This window comes from Phyllobates terribilis, unplaced genomic scaffold (genome assembly GCF_046119375.1).
Source record: "Phyllobates terribilis strain yellow unplaced genomic scaffold, ASM4611937v1 Scaffold_4__5_contigs__length_816908805, whole genome shotgun sequence".
Taxonomy (NCBI): domain Eukaryota; kingdom Metazoa; phylum Chordata; class Amphibia; order Anura; family Dendrobatidae; genus Phyllobates; species Phyllobates terribilis.
This window is the reverse complement of record NW_027362764.1, coordinates 600,543,477-600,558,719: the sequence shown is the minus strand read 5'-3', so window position 1 is coordinate 600,558,719 and position 15,243 is coordinate 600,543,477. Positions and strand designations below refer to the sequence as shown.

The 15,243-nt window shown below is 42.4% G+C and overlaps 1 protein-coding gene across 1 annotated transcript in view; it reads left to right on the top strand.

The window, feature by feature from the left end:
- The window catches only part of LOC141265751 (ras-related protein Rab-8A-like), a 52,857-nt gene extending 38,390 nt beyond the window's left edge, over nt 1-14,467 (top strand). The window contains exons 5-6 of the mRNA XM_073679214.1: nt 11,925-12,026; nt 12,706-14,467. Of these exons, the coding sequence (XP_073535315.1) occupies nt 11,925-12,026; nt 12,706-12,786 (183 nt within the window). The 3' untranslated portion in view covers nt 12,787-14,467. The remainder of the gene's footprint in view (nt 1-11,924; nt 12,027-12,705) is intronic.
- Nucleotides 14,468-15,243: the final 776 nt, after the last annotated feature.

Here is a 15,243-nt window from a genome sequence, read left to right as displayed (position 1 = left end):
ATACACTAACCCCAGACGTGCACAACGTTGTGTCAGACAACCCAACTCCCCTGTATGCATCGCATTCATTGACTTCCAGCCCTTCCACCCAGTCTAATGACAACCATAGCACTCAGTATTCTGTGGGGTATCCCCCCCCTCCCGTAGTATGGCAGCAACATTACTTACCACAGCTCTCCTGCTAGCTTCACTTTCTTGCCTTCACGCTCTACCTACATTTTCCAGCAAGTCCAGCAGACGTGCAGAGCGCTATGCATTTTCCTACTTTTAAACGGCGCAAGCTTTGTTTCTCAACTGGTATCTGCTTACAGTATATTCCTTCAAACTACTTTATTCTATGGACCTATTCTTTATATACAGCAAGCATATGTGGAGGAGGGTCTAAATCACGGATGTCAAACTGAAACACAAAAGAGGGCCAAAATTGAAAACTTTGACAAAGTCGTGGGCCAACCGGTATATTGTATAATGGGTCCCACAAAGTCCTCCATGCAGTACAATGTGCCCCATATAGTCCTCCATACAGAATAATGGCCCCACATATTCCTCCATACAGAATAATGGGCCCACGTAGTCCTCCATACAGAATAATGGCCCCACATAGGGGTGGTGGTTCTGGTGTTGAGGGCCAAATAAAACCACCCTGTGGGCCAGATTTGGCCCACGGGCCAGAGTTTGACATGTGTAGTCTAAATGGAAATTTTGAAAGGTGGTGTATGACTACTAAGGAAGGGGGGCTGTTCTTACTCTTTAATAATTTCCACTTTCCCTCTAGTATCTATCACCAGTTTTTTGCTACCTCATCGGAGAGCATCATAATGTAGGAAAAGAGACCCTGATTCCAGCAACGTATCACATTGTGTCAGAATAGCTGCACCCAGTAAACTATCAGAGTTTTTAGATGTAGAGCAGAAAAACTTTGCACTCGTTGAAAATAAGTTCCTTTTTATTTGCATTCATACAGCGTTAAACGTGTTCGGTCCTGAGGGCGCTCTCTTCAAGCGACGTCAGACGCACACACAAGCGCTTTTTCTGGGAGTTCCATACCTAAAGCATTCAGTTCTGATAAAAGTCTGTACCAGGACCGAAAACGTTTAACGCTATATGAATGCAAATAAAGAACTTATTTTCAAAGAGTGCCAAGTTTTTCTGCTCTATATGATATATGGGTTGGATACCCTCCCTGTGCACCTGAATCAGTTACTGCAAGAGTGCCATATATTATCATTTTCTAGAGTTTTTAGATGTAGCAGAGCTCAGAAAGCTTCCCCCGTGCACGCCACAGCTTTTGTGTACATTGTCTGTTGACAGTGAGCTACTAATCAGTGGTGGGGCGGAGAATGACAAGGATTTATGTGAGCACCAGTCCAGTGATAATCTCTTGCTGATAAAAATTCATTGTATTGAAACTACAGCACACAGCCTAGTAAAGTGACACATCACTAAAATCAGTGTCTCAGCCCCTACCTCATGCTGGCCTCCGATTAGTAAAAAACTGCTGACAGATTCTGTTTAAAGCGGTTTTCCAATATCAGAAAACTGTTCCCCCGTCTGCAGGTTTTTGTTTGTTTTTTCTTTAAACAAAAAAAAAATTTTACTCACCCTCCCGGGGTCCTGTGTTGAGTTTCCAATGCTGCTTCCTGTCATTTTGACAGCACAGCAACCAATCAGTGAGTTCTGCAGCTCTGAGCCGTTCTTGCCATCAACTCAGTCAGCGCTGCAGAGCTCGGTTTTGGTTGCAGCGCTGCCGATGTGATTTCAGTGCTGCAGACAATAGCGGTCACTGGGAACAGCGGCGGAAACGAAGCGCTGGACCTGAGGGAGGGTGAGCAAAGCACTGTTTGTCTTAAAACATACTGCTGCTGGTGAATAAGTGTTTTCTAAAACTGGAACAACCCTTTAAGAGAGTAGACTGGGGGATCACTGGTGCCACCGCTGAAGAAAGCTCTGTGCTGATGACTGAAGTGCAAAAAAAATGAAAGGATGTGGATGACGGGCGTTACACATTTCTGCAATTTTGAGCATCAGTCATCCTTTAAATTGGTTGTATTGATATGCCCTAGAACAATTGGTGGCTTTTGCAGCTGGTTCCTGGACTTTGTAAAGATTTGTCCAGGCTTGATATAAACTATATTAGGCAGGAGACAAGGTTCTTTTCTAGGCAAGAAGTGCATGGCTCAGCGAGCAGGCACAGTGCTTTACTGCCTGCTTGCGCCACTCTGAAAATACTGACCAAATACTAAGGCTATGCTCTCACATGTTGGATTTTTTCAGCTTCACAAATCTGCAGCAAAACCCGACTTTGGCAGAAAAACAGCTGTGTCAAAAACGCAGGTTTTGCTGCGGTTTATGTGCGTTTTTTCAGCGTTTTTGCACTGTCCTTCTGTCTCTATTTATGCATGTACATAAAGTTCTGTGGAAAAAAAATCTCATTCTGGTTTTGGCATAGTGGGGGAGGTGAATTGTTCAGGAATAGTTTAGACACTGGCAATGCATTGAGTTTGTAGGACACTATTTACTTTCACACTATGGTCTGCCATTCAGTTGCTCAGGCATTGATCAATTTCACACCTCACTGGGCCACAGATAATGTTCAATCTGACACGTAGCTCAGCTAATATTTAAACTGTACACAACACTAATTTAATTAAACTCTCATAATACAAACAACCATCTCAGTGACCAAGACAAGATAGTAAAATCACGAAAATAAATGTGTTTCACATACTGTTGTACTTGCTTATTTTCACTAAAAACCTGATAGCTATGTTCACACATGATGGTTTTTTCAGTGCTTTTTTCACCACCCATTACTTCCAATGGGTGACAAACGCTGAAAGAAGTGGCATGTTCTATTTTCCAAAAACACAACCAAGGCACAAAATACGCAACAAAAAAAAAGATGTGGGAACAGAGATTTCTGGTTTCTCATAGACCTTGCTGGTACTTCAAAACACAGCTGAAAATTTGCATAAAAATCTGCAGCAAAAAACGCTGAAAAACCCAATGTGTGAACATAGCCTTAGAGTGAGAACAGTTCAGACCAGCTGCATGACCCTGCTGCTAGTCTGAACTGTCAGTCTCTAGGAGCAAACACCCCTGGCAAAGCAGGAAGCTGGGACAGGGGGTGGGGTGCTCCTGAAGCTGCATTTTGAGCTGACCCCTGTAAAAAGTTTCTGAAATGTCCCTTACCCAGCATAATTAACTGATATTTCCTTACTAAAAGTAATTCAACAGTTATGCATGATCTGCATATCTACCCATTATTTGCCATCTACAGCATATAATTCCTGTATAAAGTGTATGTATTGTGTTATGGAGACCCTCTTTGGTTTAAGGAGAACTTTGGTTTAGACAGCAAAGGGTCTTCACATTGCCAGTGAGATTCAAATTAAGATACTTCATCGATGAAGGGAGAGAGACAGAATACATGTGACATTCATTGTCAGCAAGTAGCGTCTTCTGGTGTGGCAACATAGACTCACCAATTTATTAGCTAGACAAAAAGAGGAACGTCATTGTTACATACAACTGAAATAGCTTATCAGTAACCAACACATTTCCCTTTGCCCAACGTAAAAACTTTCTCAGACTTCACAGGAAACCAGTATCTTAGATCAGACATTTCACAATGTATGTCTTAAAACACTCAACCAGAAGCTTCATGGAATAGATTGTTTTATCTAAATTAATAATTATATCTAGGTATTAAAAATTAACCATAACAATTCCTCCCTTTTTATTATTTTACAAAACAATTTTTTCATCAGCTACTTCCCCATACTATAAAAGCCTGGAGGGGACGAATCCCGTTCACCGACAAATATCTTGCTTGTAAGTCTCATCATGTATGATTATAGGAGAAGTGGCATTATATTTTGCAGGCCTGTGATGCTTAATCTTACGTGTTTTCTTGCATTGTCTCTTAATAGCAAATATACTAATCCTGGCAACTATATACACTAGTAATATCAAAATTCCTATTTGTAGAATACCTTGTAGGATACCCATTAGCCATCCACCTATATCCTTGAACCAATTGACAGAATTAAGAAATGAGAAAGTGTCGCTCCACCAGGAATCTTTGTTGACATGATGTTCTTGGAGCCACGCATCCCTCATTTCTCTAACTATCTCTATCTTGGTCTTTACCTGGAAATTTCCTGCAAGGTCTATGTAGTGGCAACAGGTAGGACCTATTATCTGACACATCCCGCCCTCTCTAGCAGTCAAGTAATCTAGCACTATGGTGTGTTGGTTAGTAACTGCAATTAGTTGTTTCTGTACAATATTAGATGTATTGAGAATGTCAAGAATCTGGAAGATCTGGTCATCTAGATAATCAGTTGCCTCAACCAACTTATCCCACATTTGCATTATGAATGGGTAAATGAATAAAACACTAAAAAATGTATTAGCTCCCCCATTTCTACAAGATGTGGTTTACCATTTGGTCTGGGCTTGTCGTCTGCAGCTCGTCTGTACAGTGTGTGTAGCGAGATTGCTTTAATATCTAATCTTGTGTGTGGTACTATAAAAATAGAAGATGTCAGAAAGGCCAGTGTGCAAACTCCTGTGAAATTGTTGGGTAACCACTTGTAAGCCTGATGTCCACATACAATATATAAACTCTCTGGTACTCCAACAACAGTGTTGTTGAACAAACTAGCAATCCATTTAGATAACAAGGTGGTGCTTAATTTTTCCATAATTCTTTCCTGATACTGAGTGTCATTTGAAGTAAAACCTGATATTAGATTTTGCAAGGTGACATTTACACAGTGAAGCTTAGGATTGAGAGTGGCATCAACCGCTATACACTGCGTAGTAGTGGTAGCAGATCCATTACACTCTGAATAGTCAGCTGTAGAGAAAGGAAACCCTCTGGATTTTATCTGAATACAGCTGCAAGAGGTAAAGTTCGGATAACAGGAGAGGTCGACACGACTGGTCGCCCAAGGCATTCCAGTCTGACTTAGAGGTGGACCACCTCAACCATGGCTCAGTCACCCAAGCAGCTACAGTTAGACCTACAGCCTTATTTTTCTTTGTTGTTCTTAATCTAATAGGAAAAGTGTGGTTACTTAAGTAAAACATTTCATTCAAAGTCACTGGAATAGCTAAGTAAGGCATAGTATTGGAGGATATTTGACTATGGGTGCATATCCAACAGTTCTTAGGATGGTCATTAGAGTTCATGTCTTGGAGTAAGACTTGGTGATGCTTTATCAGTTTGTTATCCCAGTTCTCTTTAAGTACTTCATGGAGAGTTAGGGCAAAGGGTATGGTTGCTATCACCATAGTCCAAACAAACAGGGTCATCCTCTTTGCTGCTGCTGGGGTTCAAAAATTTCTTTACAATGGCTGGCGCGGATCCAAGTGTCCTTGCCTTGAAGCTTGACCGAAGTGGCAGTGGTTAACAGCACTTGGAATGGTTCACTGTATCTGGGCTCCAGTGGTCTCCTCATATGTCTCTTTTTACCACGACCCAGTCTCCTGGTACAAAAGTGTGAGAGCCGCTGAGGCAATTGGGGTCTGGGATAGAGGAAAGAACACGATTATGAATAACAGTCAAATGTTTATGCAACTCCAGAACATATTCAGTGAGAGAACCATAGGAGGCCTGCAGCTGCTGTGGGAAATACAACCCTGTCTTAGGGACACTACCAAACAGTATTTCATATGGGGACAGCTTCTCCCTCCCCCTTGGGGCGGTCCTCACTGAATACAATGCTATGGGCAAACAATCTACCCAGGACAAGTGTGTTTCTTCCATGCACTTTTGAATTTTTAGCTTCAAGGTACCATTGAGACGTTCCACCTTCCCACTACTTTGTGGATGATAGGGAACATGGAAAGCCTGTTCTATCCCAAGAGTGACCATGATTTGTTTCATTAGTTCCCCAATAAAGTGGGTTCCTCTGTCACTTTCTATAGTTTCGGGCACCCCATATCTACAAACCACCTCACTGATCAATTTTTTAGCAGTAGTTTTTGTGTTTGCTTTAGTCACTGCCCAAGCTTCTGGCCGCCTAGAGAAAAGGTCAATGCATACCAGGGCGTATTCATAATTACCCACCTTAGGTAGCTGTATGTAGTCCACCTGCAGTCTCTGAAATGGGTAATCTGGTTTTGGTGTGCATTTCCGTGGGACTCGAATAGGCCTACCAGGGTTATGTTTTGCACAAACTAGACATTCTTGAAGATACTTTGCAGCCATATTCGGGAACCCTGGGGCACACCAGTTTTGTAGCACCACTGCACACATAACACCCTTTGAGTTATGCACCAGAGAATGTGCAAGGGCAGCCATCATGGGGAACAGGCAGCGTGGAAGGCAAATACGTTTATTTACTTGCCATACCCCTGACACTGACTGTACAGCGCCCGCTTTGACCCATGCATTCTGCTCGTGGGGAGGAGCCTGGGTCTGGAAGACCTGCAGTAGTTCGAGGTCCACGGCCACTGGGACCGGTGCAGGGGATGTCTCCTTATTTGAAAGGGGGCTTCCTTCACTCCCTGACTCTGAGTCTCCTGGGGTTCCCGCACTTGCGATAGCCAGTATCTCTGTCAGAGGTAATCGTGCTGCTTCCTTAGCCGCCTGGTCGGCCAAATCATTCCCTACTGCAAGGGGAGTTTGTTCCCGAGTGTGTGCTGACACTTTGACTATGGCTGCCCTTCGGGGAAGGGTGAGTGCTGTGAGTAGCTGCTCTACCGCTTGTGCATTCCTTATAGGTTTGCCAGCAGAGGTCAAGAAATTACAGCTTCGCCAAATGGCGCCAAAGTCATGTGCAACACCATAAGCATATTGCGAGTCAGAAAATACATTAATTTCTTTACCTTTTCCCAGATTACATGCTGCAGCGAGTGCTTTAAGCTCTACCTCTTGCGCAGAACAGTTGGAGGGGAGTGGTTCTTGTATCACTGCCTTACCATTGTGGACTACTGCATACCCGGTGATGAATTGTCCTTGTTCACTGTCCCAAGCTCTGGAACCATCTACAAAATACTCAGCAGAGGGGTTAGTGAGTGGTACATCAGTAATATTTACCAAGCCCTTTATTTCAGCTTCCATCAATGCCTGACAATCATGTTCATGTGCCATAGCAAATTGAGCTTCCTCATCTGCTAATTTGAAAAACAGGGGCAAATCTTGGCTCATGGTCTCTCCCTCTTCCACATTCTGATACTTTCCTCCCTTTTCTAAATCCACTGGAAGTAGTGTAGCTGGATTTAGAACATTACAGCATTTGATAGTTATATGGGGAGGTGTAAGGAGTGAGACTTCATATTTTGTCAACCTTGATGCTGAGAGGTGACGGGTCTGAGCCTGTTGAAGTATTTCAGATACAGCATGAGGAACTTGAAGTGTTAGGGGGCTTCCTAACACTATGTCCTCTGTCTTTTTAACAAGTTCTGAAGCCGCTGCCACAGCTCCAACGCAAGTAGGAGAACCCATAATGACTGGATCAAGGGTTACAGAGTAATACCCTAGAGGGCGCTGCCTACCACCATGTTCTTGGGTAAGGACACCAGACGCATGTCCAGCCTGTTCGTGGCAGTACAAAGTAAAAAACTTGTCATAATTCTGTATACCTAGAGCTGGTGAGGCAGAGAGAGTGAGCTTGAGGGTGTGAAATGCATCAATAGCCTCAGAATTAATGGTGAAAGGCTCAGTTTTGAGGCATTGGAACAATGGGGCCATAATACTAGAGGCATTTCGTATCCAGAGACGGCAGTACTGGACTAGGCCCACGAATGCCTGAAGGGACTTGGTAGATCTTGGAAGGGGTATTTTTAATATAGCCTCAATCCTCACTTAGCTTAGATGCTTAATGCCTGGAGACAGGCAATGCCCAAGGAAAGTGACTGTGGACTTGCACAATTGGAGTTTATCTTTTGAAGCTTTGCACCCATTTTCTGCTAAGAATATCAGCAGAGATTGAGATTCATTGTGGCATATCTGGTCAGTGGTGCAGCAAAGGAGAAGGTCATCCACATATTGTAAGAGTATGGTGGATGAATCAAAGGGGCACCAGTTATCGAGTACAGTCTTTAGGGATGTGGAAAATAAGGAGGGGGAGTTAGCAGCTCCCTGAGGAAGGACTGCCCATGCATACTGAGCACCTCTGTGGGTGAAGGCAAAATAAGAGGTACACTCCATGGACAAGAAGACAGAGAAAAAAGCATTGGCCAGATCAATCACTGAGAAACAGGTGTCTGTGGAGGGGACCTGATTCAGGAGAGTATGGGGGTTGGGTACAAGTGGAGTATCCACTATAGTTACTGCATTAACTGCCCGAAGATCATGTACCATATGATAGGCTACTGGTTGTCCAGGTGGGGTTTTCTTTTTGACTGGATACAGGGGAGTGTTAAATGGGGAGGTTATCGGAATAACTAGACCTCTTAACAAAAGCTCCTGGACATTCTCATGTATTGCTGCATCCTGAGCAGCACTTAAAGGATACTGCTTTATACAGGGGGGTTGGGCACCTGGTTTAAGTTTTACAGTCACCGGAGGGATGGGTAGTTTTCCCACATCAAGTTTGCTACATGCCCACAATTGACTGGGTATATCCTCAAGCCAAACAGGATGGGAATGAGGTTTAGAGTCTGTATTGTCTAGAACTGTGGGAATTGTTAGGGACAGAAGACTACACAATGTGTCATCATCCAGGGGGGTGGTCATCTTGGGGCCATTTGGAGTGAATTCTATGCAGGCCCCAATTTTCTGCAACACATCTGTTCCCAACAAATTAAAAGGCACATCAGGGGAAACTAAAACTTGGGTTACAATTGAAATCGAGTCATGCAAATTTAACCGGAGAGGATGAGTCATTTGTAATTTAGTAAGTCGTCCCTCTACCCCTTCACAAGTCACATAGTCGGGGGACAAAATGTCCTCTGGAACATGTTCTTGCATTAATACTGTATGGGCTTCCCCAGTGTCTACCATGAATGAAATAGTTTGTCCCTTCCCCAGAGATACGGGAACAGTGAGTGTGGGTCCCTTGGGGGTGACAACGGGGCAGAGGGAGACATCTGGATTGCCAGTTTCCTATGGAGGGGGCTGGGCAGTGGCTGTTGATTTTGCGGGACATTTGATGGATAGCTGTCCTTTTTGCCGGCAAGACCAACATTCTACATTGCTGTAATCTCTATTTCCCCCTTGGTGGTTACTTCCTCCTCTCCCTCCCCATCTTCCCTTCCTGGGCTGCACAGGAGCCAAGTTAACCCTTTTCTTTGACTTGCTTTCTAGTTCAGCACCTTGGGCTATTTCCTTTAAATCAACCCATTGCATATTGCGCCACTCCGGGCGACTAGTGCGTACTGCAGTCTGAACCGTAGGTATAAGACCATTCATAAAACACTGCAACAATAATCTGCGATCCTTATCATTATGCTCATATCCAAAATCCAACCATGTTTGTTCTAATACAGAGGCATATTCTGAGACTGACTGAGCCTTATCCTGTACTACAGTTTGTAACAGGTCTTGTTTTTTATCCTGCTCTGCCCGTGCCCAGTTTTGCATCCTTTGTATAAACACCCAACCCGACTCTGATGTATTTTTAATGGCTGGTTCCTGGCCTGGCAGCATCTGAGTAATTTCCATAAGTAAGGGGTCACTGCCTTTCTGCAGAATGCCAGAAACTAGATCATCCCATGTGGCCCGTTATGCCTCCTGAACACCCTGGAGGCGCATTCTGAATGTTAAGGAGGTTTTTCGGGGATCTGGGAGCTGTGTAGCGAGGGCAATACGTTCACTGGGGGACCAAGGCCGATATGTTTCTATTGGCCATACTTGGGGGGGATCGAGTACCGGAACATTATCAACCATCCTAGGAGGTTGAAACTGTACATGACTAGTGGTCCTCATAGGGAACAGAGGCACCCTGGGTGTTGTCCCTGGGTGTGAAGACCCACAGGACCTGCAACAATTAACCCCAGGGGGATTCTGATGACCACAATGTCTGCAAGTCCATCCCATTGACCCAGCATAAGGCGGTGGTGCTGAAGGGGATGCAGAATTTACATCAGGTACAGAGGCTACAGGGGTCTGAGAGTTTTTCAAACTATCATAGATTGCATAGACCTTTCCATGCCTGGTTTCCTCTGATTTATGTTCACTCATTGAGAGACGTTTTGCTACTTCTAACCACATCCTAGCCTGCTCTAGTTTGTTTTTATCTTTCAACCATCCTTCCCGATTGCAGATATAGTTCTCCCATTCCTTCTCTTCCAAATTTCCCCACTTTCCCATACCAAATTTCCTCAATATTATTTCACATCCTTCTACTGCTTCTTTCCCTTTCAGTCTCTCCACTATCTCACATTCTGGAACTGGGGCCTCTCCCTTTAGGTTAGTCAATTCCTTACTGTTGCCAGTCCCCATGACTGCAACCACGGTGCCAGAGTTACCGCAGAACTCTCTTCAGCACACCTAGAGCCTCTCAGACTCTAAATTTGATCCCGTCCCAGTCTCCTCTGATCCTCGAAAGACGGATCTGATCCTGCCCGTATTCTCCACCAAGTGTTACTTTTTATACTATATGTTTCCCAGTCTGGGTATACAGGCTAAGCAAGAACTTCAGCTACTATGGTTTTCCCTCTCTTGAGCTTACACAAAACAGAACACAGACACTGAGGACAACGATTCTGATTCATCAAAAACGACTTTTAACAATACGTCAATCATTCAATGTACACTGCACAATCGCTGATATTAATCCCCCTGCTGTATTCGGGCTAAAAACTGCATTCAGTTACCCCTTTCTTGAGGGTGCCCTTATCAATTTACAGGGGAATTCAATACCCTCAGAGTACTACCTTACCGTGAAGGATTCCTCTGTTATAGGCAATCACACTTCCCTGATCCTCTTACGGACCAATTTTCCTCTCCACCACATGTGAAGGACACACCTAACGGGATCCCTTATCAAGCAGAGACCGTAGTCCCTTATTGGTCAATCAAAAATCATTCAGTCCCACATTCAAGGATCCTCATAGTTTACAAGATCATAACAGACATTTATGACGTAGACAAAACAAACAACATAAAACAATCCTCTGACTCCTGAAATATACAGAAGAACTGCAGAGGTGCCTAATCCCGACACGCTGGGCAAGGTTGATTACTCGTCACTTCATTCAATTATCATTCAACCGTCATTCAATCGTCAATTAAAAACTAAAAACCACATTGAAACATATAAGACAACAAAATCAATCACTGGCAAGGGTTCAAAAAAATGATTGTCTTGTTAGGACCACCAATTACCCATCCTGGAGTCCTCTAGGTAGTACTGAATTAGTAGTAATACAAGGGATTACTTACCGCGGATTTCATTCAGTAATTACCAGAGAGATCCTTGTTGACGGGTCCAGAGGAGGTCCGGTTATGACAATCCCGGGTTTCGTCACCATGTACTGTTAAGGAGACCCTCTTTGGTCTAAGGAGAACTTTGGTTTAGACAGCAAAGGGTCTTCACATTGCCAGTGAGATTCAAATTAAGATACTTCATCGATGAAGGGAGAGAGACAGAATACATGTGACATTCATTGTCAGCAAGTAGCGTCTTCTGGTGTGGCAACATAGACTCACCAATTTATTAGCTAGACAAAAAGCGGAACTTCATTGTTACATACAACTGAACAGACAACTGAAATAGCTTATCAGTAACAAACACATTTCCCTTTGCCCAACGTAAAAACTTTCTCAGACTTCACAGGAAACCAGTATCTTAGGTCAGACATTTCACAATGTATGTCTTAAAACACTCAAGCAGAGGCCTCATGGAATAGATTGTTTTATCTAAATTAATAATGATATCTAGGTATTAAAAATTAACCATAACAATTGCTATTTCACATATTCACACAATGCACAGTTGCCGCCTAACAGGTTGTTTTTTTTCTAGTTGGCTTGGGAATATGGTATACCATTTTTTGAGACAAGTGCTAAAGAAAATATCAATATTGAGAATGCGTTCCATATGTTGTCAGAGGCCATATACTCAAAGGTAAGTGGTATACAGTTATCCTGAGGATACGAAAAATTAACTATAATATTAAACAAATTAACAGAAAAATTAGAAATAATTTGTACAGATCACAAAAAGAGCATAAAATACAAGAAAATAAATGTAATCTTTGCAAATAAAGGGAATAATGAATTCTTAATTCAAAGTTAGGTACACATAATAAATTATTTAACTTGGTGTGCCAAAAAAGATAGTAATTTCCTAAAACTGGAAGTAAAATAGAATACATGGCTAGAGTATCAGAGAGTAACCACTCGTGCAGCAAACACACCTGACACATATTTCACAACTGCTTCATCAGGGGTCACATACATACATACATACATGTGCATCTCACAAAATTAGAATATCACCAAAAAGTTAATTTATTTCAGTTCTTCAATACAAAAAAGTGAAACTCATATATTATATAGAGTCATTACAAACAGTGATCTATTTCAAGTGTTTATTTCTGTTAATGCACCTGTACATACATACACGCATGCACACATACACACATAGGAGTAGATATATGGCACATCTACACGTTAAACCATTTGTATTACAGCTCTCTCCAAGCCCTAATATAAATAAAACTCAGATTCTCTACTCTACCTCTGTATGTATCTGAGTCTTGAGTTTTTTTTCTAGAGTTTCATCTTTAATGTTTCTTTTTCAGAGGTCGTCTGTATTAATCAATCAAAATGTAGTGAACTTGAGAGAACTAAAGAAAAGCTCATCCTGTGTGAGTTGCTTGTGATTGAGTGAATGTACATCAAGGAAGACTCGGACAAATGCCCTCAAGCAGTATTTTGTTAGCTAAACACTGGGATACAGGTTACATTTTTAGGCCATCTACAGAAGTACGAAAGTGCTGTATTTTTCTGCAGCTGTCCATAACCTTACAAGCAATAGTAATCAGTGACCTGTCATTTAATCCCATAAGCATGACTCTAAGAACAGAGCACCAAATAAAGACCCGCCCTGGAGCACGAGCATATCATTATCTCCATACTGAAATCAAAGATTAAACAAGAACCACAGGACGGATTTAATCAACCCAGGTATCATTTTAATCAGTGTAAGGCTATGTTCACACATACTGTGTTTTGCTGCATATTTTGCAGCAGACTTTTATGCAAATTTTCATCTGCGTCTTGCAGTACCAGCAAAGTGTATGAGAAACCAGCATTCTCTGTTCACACATGTTGCTTTTTGTTTGCTGCGTGTTTTCTGACTTGCTTGCGTATTTGGAAAATAGAGCATGTCACTTCTTTCAGCGTTTTTGCAGCGTTTTTTCACCCATAGGAAGTAGTCTGTGGTGAAAAAAATGTTGCAAATACGCACCAAAAATGCAGCAAAAAACGCACCTGCGTTTTTGCTGCTTATTTGCAGCGTTTTTGATGGCAAAATTGAATGGGATTCTTTTTTTCACAGAACTTTATGTACATGCCTAAATAGAGACAGAAGGACAGTGAAAAAAACACAGCAAAAAATGCAGGAAAACCTGCTTTTTTGACGCAGCTGTTTTCCTGCCAGAGAAAGGTTGTCAGCAGATTTGCAGCAAATTTAGCTGCAGAAAAAAAACCAACGTGTGAGAACATAGCCTAACGGCGCCCACCTGAAACTGTTGGTTAGTTAGCAAAATCCTGATGACAGCTTAGCTTTAAAGACAGTAGGCTTTCCTCACAAAAAAAAAAACACAGCAGATGAAACGTAGCATTAAGATACATGGGAACATGGCCTAGTGTGAAGTTCAGTATGTACACAGAAATATTCACATTTATCACTCTCGGAGTGCAATATGTGAAATCTCTGCTTGTAGTGCAATTGTGCATTTTCTTAGTTTTCACTGAGGTGTGCACTTTTGCCCTTTCCTCAGATGCTACCAGTCACAGCTTGGCAGCTGATCTAACACTCTTACAGGCTGCTGAAGCTGTGATGGGCAGCATCTGGGAGGGAGGGGTGAATGTGCATGCCTCCAGAGAAGACTGAAGAAATGCCCAGTTGCACTACAAGCAGAGAATTCACATACTGTGCTCCAAAAGTAATAAACATGAATATATATGCAATGGAGCAGCGCAAAATGGAAAAAAAAGCGGCTGAATGAAGGGAAGTCAGGATTTTTACAAGATATTCAATTCCGTACTTTTTTTTAGCAAGTGACTGGTCTTTACGATATTTTTTTGGCCTCTTACCTATACTGGGCATGCAATACATTTTACTTTTTGACTCTAAATGAATGTTACATTTATTTTATACAGTATTGTTAAATATTGATCATATTATATTTGTTTTAATATCAATGTTATTATTACGACTGAAAAGTTATGTTATACAGTACAGACCAAAAGTTTAGACACACCTTCTCATTTAAAGATTTTTCTGTATTTTCATGACTATGAAAATTGTACATTCACACTGAAGGCATCAAAACTATGAATTAACACATGTGGAATTATATACTTAGCAAAAAAGTGTGATACAACTGAAAATATGTCTTATATTCTAGGTTCTTCCGAGTAGCCACATTTTGCTTTGATGACTGCTTTGCACACTCTTGGCATTCTCTTGATGAGCTTCAAGAGGTAGTCACCGGAAATGGTCTTCCAACAATCTTGAAGGAGTTCCCAGAGATGCTTAGCACTTGTTGGCCCTTTTGCCTTCACTCTGCGGTCCCGCTCACCCCAAACCATTTCGATTGGGTTCACATCTGGTGACTGTGGAGGCCAGGTCATCTGGCGTAGCACCCCATCACTCTCCCTCTTGGTCAAATAGTCCTTACACAGCCTGGAGGTGTGTTTGGGGTCATTGTTCTGTTGAAAAATAAATGATGGTCCAACTAAACACAAACCGGATGGAATAGCATGCCGCTGCAAGATGCTGTGGTAGCCATGCTGGTTCAGTATGCCTTCAATTTTGAATAAATGCCTAAAAGTGTCACCAGCAAAGCACCCCCACACCATCACACCTCCTCCTCCATGCTTCACGGTGGGAACCAGGCATGTAGAGTCCATCCGTTCACCTTTTCTGCGTCGCACAAAGACACGGTGGTTGGAACCAAAGATCTCAAATTTGGACTCCTCAGACCAAAGCTCAGATTTCCACTGGTCTAATGTCCATTCCTTGTGTTCTTTAGCCCAAACAAGTCTTTTCTGCTCGTTGCCTGTCCTTAGCAGTGGTTTCCTAGCAGCTATTTTACCATGAAGGGTTGCTG